Source organism: Oryzias latipes, chromosome 24 (genome assembly GCF_053564925.1).
Source record: "Oryzias latipes strain Hd-rR chromosome 24, Olatipes_Hd-rR_3.1".
Taxonomy (NCBI): domain Eukaryota; kingdom Metazoa; phylum Chordata; class Actinopteri; order Beloniformes; family Adrianichthyidae; genus Oryzias; species Oryzias latipes.
Genome location: NC_136260.1, coordinates 13,820,739 through 13,835,201, shown reverse-complemented (window position 1 = coordinate 13,835,201; position 14,463 = coordinate 13,820,739). Strand labels below are relative to the sequence as shown.

At 41.1% G+C, this 14,463-nt stretch overlaps 1 protein-coding gene across 3 annotated transcripts in view; it reads left to right on the top strand.

Annotated features, from left to right (window-relative positions):
* cd2ap (CD2-associated protein) overlaps window positions 1–3,534 on the top strand; it is a 55,768-nt gene extending 52,234 nt beyond the window's left edge. For all 3 annotated transcript variants that reach the window (XM_023952734.2, XM_023952735.2, XM_078942692.1), the window contains one exon: window positions 2,140–3,534. In XM_023952734.2, the coding sequence (XP_023808502.1) occupies window positions 2,140–2,181 (42 nt within the window). In that variant the 3' untranslated portion in view covers window positions 2,182–3,534. The remainder of the gene's footprint in view (window positions 1–2,139) is intronic.
* The last annotated feature ends 10,929 nt before the right edge of the window (window positions 3,535–14,463 follow it).

Sequence of the window (14,463 nt, the reverse complement as noted above, 5' to 3'; positions counted from 1 at the left end):
CTACAGCAACAGCTTGCTCAGCAGAAAATTAGGTTTCACTTCAACCCACCAGCAGCTCCACATTTTGGTGGTGTGTGGGAGCGGGAAATTCGTTCTGTGAAGACGGCCCTATACACATCTGTTGGAGCCCAACCAGTCTACGAGGAAGTGCTTCTTACTGTGCTCTTGGAGGTGGAGATGATCCTTAACTCTAAACCTCTGGGCTACGTCTCTGCGGACGTGGCAGACATTGACCCTGTGACACCTAACAGTCTCCTGATGGGGCGGCCTGACGGATCGCTGCCTCAGGTGGTCTATCCAGACACTGAGATCCTGAGTCAGAGACGTTGGCGGCACTCACAGGTGCTCGCCGACCACTTTTGGGCAAGATTCCTTCGGGAATACCTCCCCACCTTGCAGACCAGGCAGAAATGGCATTCAGCCACCCCAGAACTCTACATGGGTGCAGTGATCATGTTAGTTGATTCTCAGCTGCCCCGAGCTTCCTGGCCCATAGGAAGAGTTGTTAAGATTCATCAGAGTGATGATGGACACATCCGGTCGGCTGATGTTGAGATAAATGGACATGTGTACACCCGACCCGTTGCTCGTTTAGTTTTGTTACCTGCATTGCCATCTGGGGAAGATTAGTTTCAGTTTGCACTTTATGTTTATTTGAAGCAAATGTGCCTTGCACATTTGGGGGCGGCTGTTGTGAAGGCTCAGCCCATTGTTGATGACATCACAGGAAGTGATGCCGAGTTCCTTTTCTTCTTCGGTGGTTTTTCTGGATTTGTTGAGCTAGTTCCTGCTTCCATGTGCTCTGGACCAGCAGCAGAGAGAGAGACTTAAGTTGCCAAAAAACCTTGTCTAACACCACAGTTCATTCCAGTTGCTGTATTTCAATATTAAGTAACTGAGAAAACGTAAGTGTTTGAATCCATTGTTTTATATGCTTCGCTCGTTTTATTCGTGCAGTTATTTTTCTCGGCCGCTAGGTGTCACTGTTGTAACTGTTTCTATGAGGTTTAAAGCAAATCTGATTATATATTTATATATTTTGCCTATTCTGGAGGTTGCCAATTTACCTATCATTTTGCCTATTTGGAGTTTATTTCATAATGACATACTGAGTCAGTTTTCTTGTTTTATGTAATTTATGTATTTACAGCAGGGCTATTTGTGTTATTTATTTAGTGATGAGAGGATTTTTGTTGTTTACAGACTAAATTGGAATATTCAGCAAAGGAATAAATGCAGAACGTCTGACAAGTGGAGTCACCTCTCCTTTTTCCTCCTCCCTGTGTCCTGACCGACACCCCATCTTGTTTACGGTTAAACTCCTAACCCGAATCAGCAATACAGTCCTCCTTCCTCACAGTCCTCCCCAACAGACTGTTTAAGGAAAACATTCGAATGTTTCTGTCCTGAAATCTAGAGAACAAAGAAAGAATGGAGACAAACCTTTCCATGAGACTGATCTGTGTGCAGATATTGTAGAGGACAGATTTTATCCATAGATTGTAATAATCCATGGACTGAAGGAGCCGGCCTTCTCTGGACTCACCAGTCAGAGTGACAGACCGCCTTTGCGGTGATGTGACGCCTCGTTGTCATTGGCGCCCGGTCTGCTGCCTTTGGTCCCGTCCTCATTGTCAGTCACTTTGGGGTAATCCCTTCAGCGAAACACCGCACGCCGCCTCCATATCTGTGATTCCCAGCAGGAAGGATGACTTCAGTGCAGCCGAGTCTCAAAGATAAACCAGCTTGTCTGCTTTTTCAGAGTCATCAACCAAGAAAATCGCCTAGAAAACAAAGTTCAGTGGTTTTCTGCTCATGCAGAACATACTGTTGATGCGTTCGGGACTTTGTCACTTTGTCTTCTAAACCAACAAATCTTTGGGTTTTACTATCATTAAATGTACTTTTCATGTTTGAGTTTGTGTAAAATATTATCATCTGCGTACAAATATTTACATTTTAGGATGGAAAATAAAACAAAGTAATGTTTTATAGTAAAATCTAGTCAGGTGGTCATACAGGAAGTATATGATAATTGTTTGCAGAGAACAGGAAGTGATTCTCAATGTTCCATGTGGTTTTCTCTCCTCCATGATGATCCCCTTTGTTTGTTTGTTTGTTTGTTTGTGTTCCTCCCAGATGGAGATAGAGAAGCTAAAGAAAGCCATCCATTTGACGTGAGCCCAGTCAGCCTCCGGCTCCCAGCCTGTCCACCAATCAGAGAGCAGGAGCATTTCCCCGAGCCCCCTCCAGCACCAACTCTTCACCGAGACAGAAACTCCTCCCCTGCTTGTCAGATTTTCCGTTTGCACACTGGAGCCGGTGGAGTTGGGAGTCATTTGCTTCCAGATGTTTAACCTTTGCCAATGGAAAGACTCCGAGGCCTTACCGCTGGAAACGTCTCCTGCTCTCTCCAGGTTCTCTCTCAGTACTACTGACGTGACAGAAGGCAGGGGGCGCTCTTTCCTGGTTGCCTGTCTTCTTTTCTCCCTTTGTTTGTGATGCACAAAGAATAGATTTTAAAAGCTAAAGGTTTAAGCTGTTGGTTTGGGATGGAGACGGTTTCCTGCCTGCACGGCGCTGCAGCGCTTCACTTTCCACTCTTTTATATGTTTTCTAACATTCCTATCCAGGGTAACACTACTGTGCCTGTTCCACTCAAATGTTTTCTAATGGGATGTTGAATATTTGCAGCCTGGTATATATAAATATATATATAAATATCTATATTTTTAACCTACAGACATGAACAGTCAAATGCTATATAGAGGGCATTTTTCTATCCTATTTTTGTCACTGGGAATGCTGTCAGAGGTTAAAGCAGAGTTCTAATGGGATTTCTCTCTTTTTCCAGCCTTTTCTCTTATCTGGCACTTTAGCTCTAAATGAAATCCTGCTCTAGTATATTGTTTTTCCTGCTGGATAACGTCATGCATGAGCTGCACAGCAGGCACCTGCCCCCCCCCCCCCCCCCCCCCCCCTCCCATTCCTCCTCACATTCCAAACGGGAGCCTCTTCCCGATGTTGCACAGCTGTGCCGATAACCCGAGCGCAAAGAAAATGAAGTTTGCGGCGAAATGTGAGGATTCTTGTTTAGTTTGAGCATTTCAAAATAGGCGGAAGGATCTTCCAGTCGATCCCACATCCGATGCCTGCAGATCCGACCTCAGCTGATGCTCCTCCAACCTTCACTTCCAACTGTGATGGCAATCTCCTCCAACCTTTCACCTTCTCTCCCAGACGTGTGCTGAAGAACATATGCTCTCACGTTGCTCAAACGCACATTTTTGGCTCTTTATTTCACCTTTTTTTTTTTTTTACTGTCGTTTCTCATTTTTATGTATTTCACAAATGTCTTAAGAGTTTGTTTTTTTAAGCTTTGGGAAGAGAGCAGAAATCTGCTATGAGGCTTTGACCAGCTGAACATTCCTGACTTTAAACAAATTCTTTGCTGTATTCAGTTCTTATTTCCAGTGACTTTTGTTTACAACAGCTGTATTCATCGCAGGAATGAATAAATATCATCTCTGTTTACTCGGACTCTTTCTTTGCTCGTCAGAAGTTTCTAAAGATGTAGAGAAAAGAAAAGGCAAAGCTTTTTCCCTCCCTGTTTTCCCCGAAAGGTGTGTTCTTAGAAATCTGGAGTGGAATGTATCCACTCATATAGAGAATTTAAGGATCTTTTTGTCAAATTAAGGGAATCATTTCTGCAAATTTTAAGCTTAAAATTTGAATTGAGTGACTTAAAATTTGCAGAAATGATTCATGTACCTGATGAGTTTAGAATTTTAATTTCCAAAGTTCCCAATCTACAATATTATCTGAAAATAAGAGAACCTCCAGTCCATTTTGGAGGAAAATGTTTATTCTATAAACCAACTTTCTGACTTCCTGTTTGAAGCACATTTCAAATCTAAAGTCGTTGGAGACATGTTAGTTTACCAAATAACCACTAGGTGGCATTGCCTCAGAACAAACTAAGCTGTAAGGTTCAAAGACTTATGTCTCCGTAGGAATCCGTACAAAAAATTCCTCCTAAAAAGAAGTTTCTAGAGGGAAGTCGGCTTTTGAAGTAACTTTAGATTCACAAACGCGCTTCTAATCCTAGAAAAAAGGGGGAAAAAGCATTCTTCCTCATAAAATCCTGCTTTAATCCCCCTGGTGGGCAGGTCAGACTCTCAGGCTTTATATAATCCAGAACCGGCCGTGAACATGTTCTGGCTCCGCCTCCTGAGATGAAATGAACGGATATTTGTGAAAAAGAGGAATCCTTTCACTTTATGTGTCAAAGTTTTTACATTTTATGAAGAAACCTGTTCACTTTTGACCTCTGATCAGATGTGTATTTTCTTTTTGAAACCGGAGGCTCTGCTGAGTTTCCTCTGACATAACGCCACGTCGGGCCTTTTAGGCGATTAAACGGAAACGCTCATTCTCTTAAGTGCGTCCGTTGTCATTAGCAGCGTTTCCATAAAGGCCCCCGCGTTCAGGAGGAGTTGAGACCCCCACCTGAATGGGTGAGACATCCGGCTCTGACCCGTCTGCGGCGCTTCGATAACGCACCGCAGCTTAAATCCGGATCAGACCGAGAGCAAAAATCCTTTGATGGATGGAGAACATTCATTTCCTGCAGAACCCGGCGCTGGCGTTTGTCAGAGTAAAAGCCCACGAGCGTGAAGGGCTGCAGGAGCCGAGGAAAGTTTTCCCGCAAAGCACCGGTGCATCAAATGATAAAAGACGCCACATTTATTATCATTATCATCTTGGCACATTGCAATTTTACTCAGAGCGAATCCAAAAGCTCCGATCTTAAGGTCTGTTTTCTTCAAACTTCGTTGACAGGGTTTTTGAGGCAGAATCGCTTTCACTGTGTTTGTAGTTTTGTTTCTGGATGACTGATCTGGAAAACTCACCCCCTCCTTAGGCTGCATTCCTCTTTCAAAGGTCAAAAGGTCATGATAATCTGCGTTCAAGTGACTTATCATTTGCTTGTTATCCGTGTCTGAGCCAATTTTAGGAAATGAGCTTTTAGTTCTGCTACATCTTCTCCCTGAGACTTGACAAACTCAAATAAAGCTGTCGTTTTATTCCTCTTAGTACTTTTCATATCTCAGAAGAATTCTTTCACTCCTGACTCAAGAGTTTTCCAGAGTAATTATTTATTTTTCTCTTTTCAGTGTGATTTTATAAAAAAAAACCTTTAAGCAGTTTTGATTATTTAGTTTCATTAAAAAGAAGAAGCTTTTTAATTTCTCCAAACTATCCATTTAAAAAAAATCAATACTTTGAAATCCAAATCCTTTTCTTGACATTTGACCTGTTTTTTCTCCAAATAGTCCCTAAAGGAAGCAGAAACTTGAAGATGAAGCTGTGACATCACTTCCTACATTTTTTGGTTTGTTTTTGTTCAAAATGAATATCTGACTTCCAAAATAAAATCAATTCAAATATAAAATTAGACTTTATTATTCAGCAATTTAGCAAACAAAAGTTATTTTTGACCTGAAACTGCAGGAGTTTTATATTATTTAATGATTATTGATATGATCAACAACATATGACTCACACTGCATTGATTTTACTCGACATCTTCTAGAAAAAGAGAAATAAGTCACAGATTTTGACCCAAACATGTCCCTTTATCTCAATACTGTTTGGAATTGGTGCCTCGTCTAAAGCTGTCGAGGTTCAGAGAGCTGTCGCAGGAATCTGTGCTTTGTGACCTGATTGTGAACCGCTGAAAGGCTCCATTAAAGGTGTGAAAGCTGAACAGAGAAGAGGGAGGAGCCACATCTGCCCACGTGCCATGGAGCCAGTCTCCCGAGAGGTCGGCAGGTTGAATGAAGACCGGCGCTCTGTCAGCAGGAAACGAGACGGACTAAACAGAACCAGGGGGTTCAGTGGGAAGTTTCTGTCCAAAAAATACTTCTAGATCTCAGTCTCTTTAGATTAAAAGGAGGTAAGAATGTAAAATATTACAAATTAAACTTTATATATAAAAGACTTTTCAGTCTAAAGTAACGCAGAGGGATTTACAGGAAAAACAAAAATCAAGACAATAACCTCAATTGAAATTATAAAATGAATGAAAAAATAAATTCCAGTTGATGGCATACATAAAAACATGACAAATTTTTGAGATTTGGATAAATAAGCTCAACTGTGTTGTTTTCTTTCAAAATTGATTTGAAAGGAAGCGTAGAACACACAGAAACGGATCTCACGAAAAGGAAAACATTCAAACCTTTTAAATAAATAAAAAAATCGACATTCTAAAGATTGAATTATGACCACTCTTTGTTGAGACACAATAGCCAGAGCACAAACTAACTTCACTTTGTTGTCCTTCACAATAAAAGTCTGTCACTGTTTTCATGCCTCGCTGTAGTTTTTTTTTCCTGCTGTCGAGCATAAAGAAGAAAAAAGGAAATCAAATTTCAGGAATCTGTGTGGCCCTGCAACAGACTGGCAACCTGTGCAGTACTTACCCCGCCAGCAGTGGCGGTTCTACACTGACTTACTCCCTGGGCGAGTAACCCCACAGGCGCCCCCCCTCCCCCCCGCACACCTACAAAATTTGACAACATCCTGTTGTGTTCCCTATCTTCTATTTAGCTATTTTACACAAAAAAATGCATGAATGTTCTAGACTCATATTACAGGGGGGTCAAACTAAGTCACACAGGGGGCCTAAGTTAAAAACACGCTTAAGGTTTTGGGCCGAAGAAGATAAACATTTAATGAACACACTAAAGCTAAACTTTTAAACCTTTTAAACTGAACTTTTTGAACATAAATATGAATAAAAACAGGAACACAAGTTAAACCTTAAATAATATGTTGCTCCCCATAGAAATATATTCTGTCAAAATTATACAAAAATGAACATGCTGCAGAACAAAACAAAGAAAGCCTGGAAATATTAATAAGAAATTACAAATCAAATAATTCCATTTTTTTTGCTCTTTTATCATTTTTTAGAGCATTTTTTTTTAGAGCTGGACTCCTGCTTCATTTTTAACAATAATTTCTTAATGTGTGACGCCCTGTGTGTGTCTTTGTGAAACATATCAGAGGGATTAGATCTAAAAAATAAACTTATTGTGATTAATATGTTTAGGTCTTATAAAACATTAAAGACTAAATCATAGAACTCGTCAGTGGGATTACTCCAAAAATATTTGGCATTTCCCTAAATTTGTGCAACACCAACAGCAGAAATCCTCCAAAAAACCTCAATCCATATAAAAATGGTCTGCGCCCCCCCCCCCCCCCCCCCCCCCTTTCCCTCTGACACACGCGGCTCCGTCTCTATGACGGGAGCCGCAGCTGCGGCTCAGAGTTGATTGTCAGATAGAAAAAGACTCCCCTCACGCCTGTTAGTGTGATTCAGCCAGCCACCGGCGAGTTGCGCCCCCCTCTCGAGTTTTTTGACTAATGTTCCAAAGACTACAGCAAAGAGGTGTGGCCGCAAGCGTCTTGCAGCAGAGGGCGGTGGTCACGTGCGTGTCGGGTCTGCCGTGTCAGAGCAAAGTATTGTGGGAAATAATCCCCATTGCCTGCTTTTGTCGAAATTGAGTTGAGCACGGGTGTTTGTTCTGCCCAATTCCTTTTCATGTGCCTGTTTTACGTTTTTTCACTCTGAGTTATTTCATCTTTTATTTATTTATTTTATTTTTTTATTTTTTTTTTTTGCACCATAACTGTCAAGAGCAAAGAGGATGAAGACATTCTTAACAGTCTGATGTGTCAGAGTAAAAGTGTTAAGTGTCGGCAGCTCAAGCATTTTCAAATTACAAGCTGCCAGCTTCCTCTTTGAATATCGTAGCACAATATGAGTAAAGCATTTGAGTAACGCACGCATCGGGCACGGCAAATGCCGCCCCCTATGAAGTGCCGCCCTGGGCGACCGCCCACATCGCCCATATCTAAAACCGCCACTGCCCGCCAGCAACCCCCGACAGGGATCCAGCGGGTTCTGGAAATGGATGGATGAGTGGTTGGATGGATGGATTCTGCTTATGATGCAGGAAATCCTCAGGGCTTCATTTCTATTTAGAGGACGTTGACTGGGATCCACATTATCATTTCTGGTTTAATTCTTTTGGTCTGATTTATGGGGTTTGCCATCAGCCTCTTTCAGGCTACTGCTTTTGATGAGTGCATGGGGGGGGGGGGGGGGGGGCATCAAATCTTGACTTGTTCATTTTTTGGACTCTCAGAGCAGACGCTGTCAGAATCCATTCTTTTCTGTTTACTGCAGGAGAACAAAGATCGCTGCTGGATATTTTTGAAGTAAACTGAAAACATGAGAACCTAAAGGTATGAGAACTTCAAAACATCCATTTATGAAATATGAAGTGAGGAAAGAAATCGTGATGAGAGTAAACATGGATTGAATAAATAAATAGTAAACACAGATTCTTGTGGACTTTAGTAGGGAAACTGTCTGTACTTTGGTGTCACTAAAGTGTTCAGTAATGCTTTAGTCACATGCACTCTTACAGGGGGTTGACCCATTCGTGGGCTGTTTTTGGGTTGTATGGGCCCATAGAGGGTCGTGGAGTGGAGGGGCTGCATCTTAACCCTTATGCTATCTTAGATGACCCCACCCTTGCATTGACGTGTTCTCCCTACCATGACAAAGGTGGATAAAGGTGGAAAGATTTCATGTAATCCATGGACACCAGTGAAGATCACAAATCATTGAAGAAAAAAGGTTCAGAGGACTGTCTAGAGGGTCTAGATGACCCAACTCCCAATGTTAAAGTGCCTAGGATAGCACAAGGGTTACAGGGACCACAGGTGTGTCTTGCAGTTCAGGTACATCATGAAAATGGAACCATTCTTGTGCAAGTAGTGAATGTATCTTTTACTATTTTTATTCAATTCTTATCTGTCTTTTATTGCCTGTTGTAATTCTAAGCTGTTGTTTTTTGTAGTTTTGCTCTTAATTTGCACAATTTTAATTATATTTTTTTGTCTTTTTACTGTAAATTGCTTTGGTACCCTAACAGTATTGTATAGTGCTATATAAATTTATTCATTCGTTCATAGTACATCCATCCATCCATTGCCTAAACCTAAACTCCATTTAATACCTTTTAGGGGCACAAGGTAGCTGGAGCCTATCCCAGCTACTGTTGGTCGAAGGCGGGGTACACCCTGGACGGGTCCTAACAGCAGGGTCTGTTTTATACTTATTGTTGGAAAAAAGTTAATAAATATAATTAAGAATTCACCAATAAACAAACAACTTTTGAGCCAGAAACCTTTAGCAATAAACCTGAGCACCTGGAGATCAAATGGAGATTTTTCTGAAAAGGATTTCTAACAAAGAGGAGTTCCATTTGGCGAAAAAAAGGATCTTGACCAACGTTTGTCACAGCTGCAGCTTTGTGCAGCAGCTGGGATGACAGTGGCAGTAATCGAGTGCGGCGGTGGAGATTGCAGCTTGATGACAGTCTCACATTTCCAGCGTGTCAACAGGTCGCGCTGCTCCTCTGACCCGCCTCGTGCTCTCACCGATTACAGCCTCCTCATTATCGGCTCGGCTTGTTCGCACCTTTCGCGTTAATCTGCCGGTTCACGGCCGACTGCTCGGATCTTTCCTTTTAATCATCCGCTTGCTCTTGTGTTTGCATGTCGGCACACTCATTAAAGGTCACGGGCTCCAAACAGCAGAGCCGCCGTCCCCTGCTCTGCCTGACAGAAAGAAGACGGGGATTTGGAGCGCCATGAAAACAGATTCTGTTGCAAACTCAGCATTGATTTTTTTTTTCCCCATTGCTTTTATGTAACCATGTGTTTGTGTCAAACATTTTTTTGTTCTCATTGTCAAAGCAATCTTCTTTTTCAGGTTTTTCTAACACAAACGTTGAAAATGAAACTATAAACACACAGCAGCTTCTCCAACCCTCTGGCCATAATTTCCTTTCATAAGAGTTTTCTTTTCGCTGCTTTTCATTTAAACATCTCTACAGATTTTCTCTGAAAGTCATGATAAAAAACAAAAACAGTATTTCCACAGATGTTAACAACTAAAAAAGGACAACAAAAAACTACAACAATAAACCCCAAAATTTATGAAAGGAAAATATAAAACCATTAAAAAGACAAATCAAAGGATGAGCAATCAATAGATGACCTCTCAGTGACCTCCTTGCCTATTTTAATTACACACACCCTTTACGCTACAACAATATACACTCTAAAAAACACCATACATATACATATTACACAAGGTGGGGCCCCTGATCTTCTGTCCCCTAGGGTTAGGGTTAGGTGAGGGGGACCTGGGCCCTCGGCAATGGCAGCCGAGTCCCTTGGGTGCAGTGGCCTTCTCTCCACACAGGGAGAGAGGCACCTGAGTTATCTGGGGGTGGGTCTCCCTTGGGGGTCCTACATTGTGCCTGGGGTTGGGGGATTCTCAGACCTCCCAGGTGGTGGTGAGCTGCTTATCTTTGATTAAAGAGGCTCCCCTTGGCGCAGTGGGAGGACCATTCCTCTGGCTGGGTTGGAGCTGGCAGTCTCTGTGCTCCTGTGCCTCCCTGCTTTCTGGCGTTGGGGGCCCCTATGGCGGCCCTGCCGGCCCTGGTGTGGGTGGTGGGTGTGATTGCCCGCGGGCGGATTTTCTCTAGCTGCTATCCCGTGAGGGTGTCGGGGGGGTCTGGCTGCCACTGCTGTTTTGGCGCGGGTCTTGGTGTGGGGGTGACCGGGCACTCTCCGTCTTTTATTACATTCAAATCGTAAACACTCACCTGAGCACAGGTGACAACAACCCAAACATAATGTAAATAAAGTTTAGCCTCAATTCAAAAAAGGGGTTTATACAAATATACACCCTGTGAGTCCCCTGTTGTCCAACACAAGAAGCTTTCAACTCCTATCTGCTTGCTTAGCTGGAAAGGAAAAGTTAAAACAATTGAAAAAATAAAATAAAACACATATTAAACATCAAAAGAAACAAAGAAAAACCTGACTGAAAGTCTGGGTTTTTACATACTTAGAATTATTATGCAAAAGAGAGTCAGTGATTTAGTTGTCACCGGCAATATCTCCGCTGTTACAGGGTTAAGAAGACATAAAAAAAATGGCTCAAAAACAGGCCCTTGGGGAACACCACAAGTAAGTGCGGTTCAAGGAAAGAAACCAACTAGCTTCTTCGCTTGTTGCTTTGAAACTGTGAAACAAAAGGCAAGTCTGGAACATCGACATACCTATGGACTCTTTTAAGCATTGTTTATCGGACTCAACTCAAATAAATTGGAAATGCAAAAAATAAAACAAAACCTTTTCATGATGATAAAGATTCAGCTTTAGGAATTTATTGCAATTATTGGCCAAAAAGGAAACTTTTCCTCTCAGTTTGTGCCTTCTTGCTGTTCCTGGTTATTGAAACGATCACCTGGAGTCTCAAATTTCACTTTTGTCTTTTTTTTTATCTTTAGAAATTTTAAAATTTAAAAGAATTTTTTTATTTTTATGTTTTAAAAAGTAAAGACAATTAATAACAGAATCTCAGATGAATTTATTTTCTCTTCCCAAGGTAAATCTTGATCAAGAAAATACGACTGGCTTGTTTTATGACCTGGAAGGAGAATGGGGTGATTTAGATCTGAAAGTGGGAACTCATCAGTTGTAAACATTCCAGGATCCCATTCTAGGAATTTCAAACAATCAACAGTCAGTGTGAATTTTCCGACCCTGAATAAACTGGATGGCTGAACAAGAATCCTCTCTGTTTGGATAAGAAACCATGACCCAAGCGACGATCACAGGATGCTGGTCCAATGTGCTTTCTTCTTCCAGCTCTGGATCCGTTTTGGAAAAAAAGAACAATGTCCCACTTGTTTGTGCTTCTAGTGTGACAAATAAGGAGACAGTGACTCCAGGCGATTACATGTGGAGACGGCTTCTTCGTTAAAACTGCTTCACATCCAGATGAGACCTGAGGAAGCTAATGGGCGGATGGAAAAAAGCTGCAATACGGAGAAAGCATCCCATCATAAATGAGAAAGACGCTCCAGGTCACACAGTCCAGACGTTTTCTGCTGGGTTTGACATAAACCATGAACTCTGAGGAGAGGTGGCTATGAGCTCCTGAAAGAAACCCCATAAACACAAAATCACTGCGTGTCTTTTTATGAATGTCAGTTTTCATAGAAACGCAGGCAGATGATCTGCTCTGGTTTAGTTCTGCAGACTCACTGATGTCCTCCGTCCCATAAGACAGCAACTGTTGCATAACACCAAGTAGGATTTTGTTTTTTCTCTACTAATGCAACATCTGTTTGTTTCCTTTAACAGATTTGTAAAACTCTGAAGGGAGAAGAAAAGTCACAAAGATTTCAAGATTAAATGAAAAATGACCAAAAAAACAAACAAACAGACACATAGGGGGAAATAAAAAAATGAGTTAAGACAAAAGAAATGAAACAAGGCAGCAAAGAGAGAGGAGACAAATAAAAGAAATAGTAAAGAAAAGAAAGATAAAGAGAAAGCAAGTGTTGAGTAAGAAAAAGAAATAAGAAAAATATAAAAACCCGAAAGGAAAACAATAAAATAAAAATAAATAAATGAATTCATGGATGATTTAGAATAGAAAAAAAAGAAGAAAGAAAGAAAAAAGACACAAAAAGGTGACACTGAAGTAAAAAAGGATAAGAAAAAGTGAAAAATTAAAAAGAAATCTGAATGAGTGTCAGGGATTGACTGAAGGACAACCCAAATTATGACATGTCCTTTAACGAATTTAGTGGCTTTGTACTCCTCGTAACACACTTACCACACCTCAACAATCGTACAGAACGTCCCATGAGGTGACTGTCTGACTCTCAGGTAAACTGCAAGACTCACCTGGGCTCCCCTTACGATGCCGTTGCTCCTGTCTACAACCCTCCATGGTTTTGGATGACCCAAACACACAGCATCAGGTCACAGGTCAACACCAGCACCCCCACTCGGAGACAAGTGTCCTTCCTCCTCTAATCACTGCAGTCTGCGGGTTTCTACATTCTCATTGAAAACAAGTTGGATTTTGAGGTAAATGACATAAATCACAAGAAAAGACAGGAATCAAATGTATTTGTCCGTCTACACTAACAATGACGGAGCACAAAAATCCAGTGCTGTTCAACAGACTCACTGATAACCTGATTAGGATGCTTCTCAACCGACAGATTAAAGTTAACTTAGACTGTAGAACATTCTATCTAGGTATTTATTTTTCCCCCAAAATATCAGAACTGGTGCTGCTAAACTACACCCCATTACTGAAAAACATACAGGACGATCTAACAAGCTGGACCAACCTGCCTTTGTCCCTTATGGGCAAGGTAGCCACGGTTAAAATGAAAATCTTACCCAAAGTTAATTATCTCTTCTCAATGATTCCCACACAACCGCCATTAAAATGGTTCAAAACATTAGACTCATCCATATCAAGCTTTCTATGGAACAATAAACCTGCAAGAATTAGTCTAAAAACTTTAAAATCTGCAAAAAGCTGTGGAGGATTAGAATTACCTAACTTCCACAATTACTTTCTTGCAAATAGATTACAATACATCTTAAAATGGTTAAAAAATAATCCAGAAACCAACTCATGGTTAGACTTGGAACAGGCGTTATGTGGAAAGATCAACCTGTCAGATCTTCCATTTATTAGTCAAATAGTTAAAAGACAGGATTGTTTCAAAAGTATTAATATAAATGCCACTTTAACAGCCTGGTGGGAATTTCTCAAAATATCAAAATCATCAATTCAACCGTGCAAAATGACACCCATCTGGAACAACCCAGACATCCTCATAAACAAAAAAATTATCCACTTCCCAGCTTGGCAAGCAGGGGGCATAAAACAACTAGAGCACATAATTATTAATAGAAGATTCATAACTCCCCAGGAACTTCAAGACAAACACGGAATATATAACTTCTTGGAATATCAGCAACTTAAATCAATTATTACTAAAAAGTTTAAATACAGAGACAACGATTTAAAGCTACCAGATGTAGTTACCACTCTGATCAATTTCTCAATGAATAAAACTCTCTCCAAAATATACAAACTTTTATGTAATTTAGATAACAATATTTCACTTCCGACAACAAAATGGGATGCGGATTTGAGCATCAGCACAGATGAAAGTTTTTGGTCAGAACTTTGTCTAAACACCTTTAAAATGACAAAAAATCCAAATCTGCAGCTAATCCATTTCAAAACTCTTCACAGAATTTACTACACTGGACAGAGGATGTTCAAGATGGGTCTCAGTAACTCAGACATTTGTCAGCACTGTGACAGTAATCTACCCGACAATTACATGCATGCACTATGGTTCTGCACGCCTGTCCAGGCTCTCTGGCAGCAGGTATGTGCCGATCCATCAGTCTGGCTTAAGGTTTCAATCACAGCTTCATCGTCACTTTGTGTGCTTGGTGACATGAGTGCCATCGATG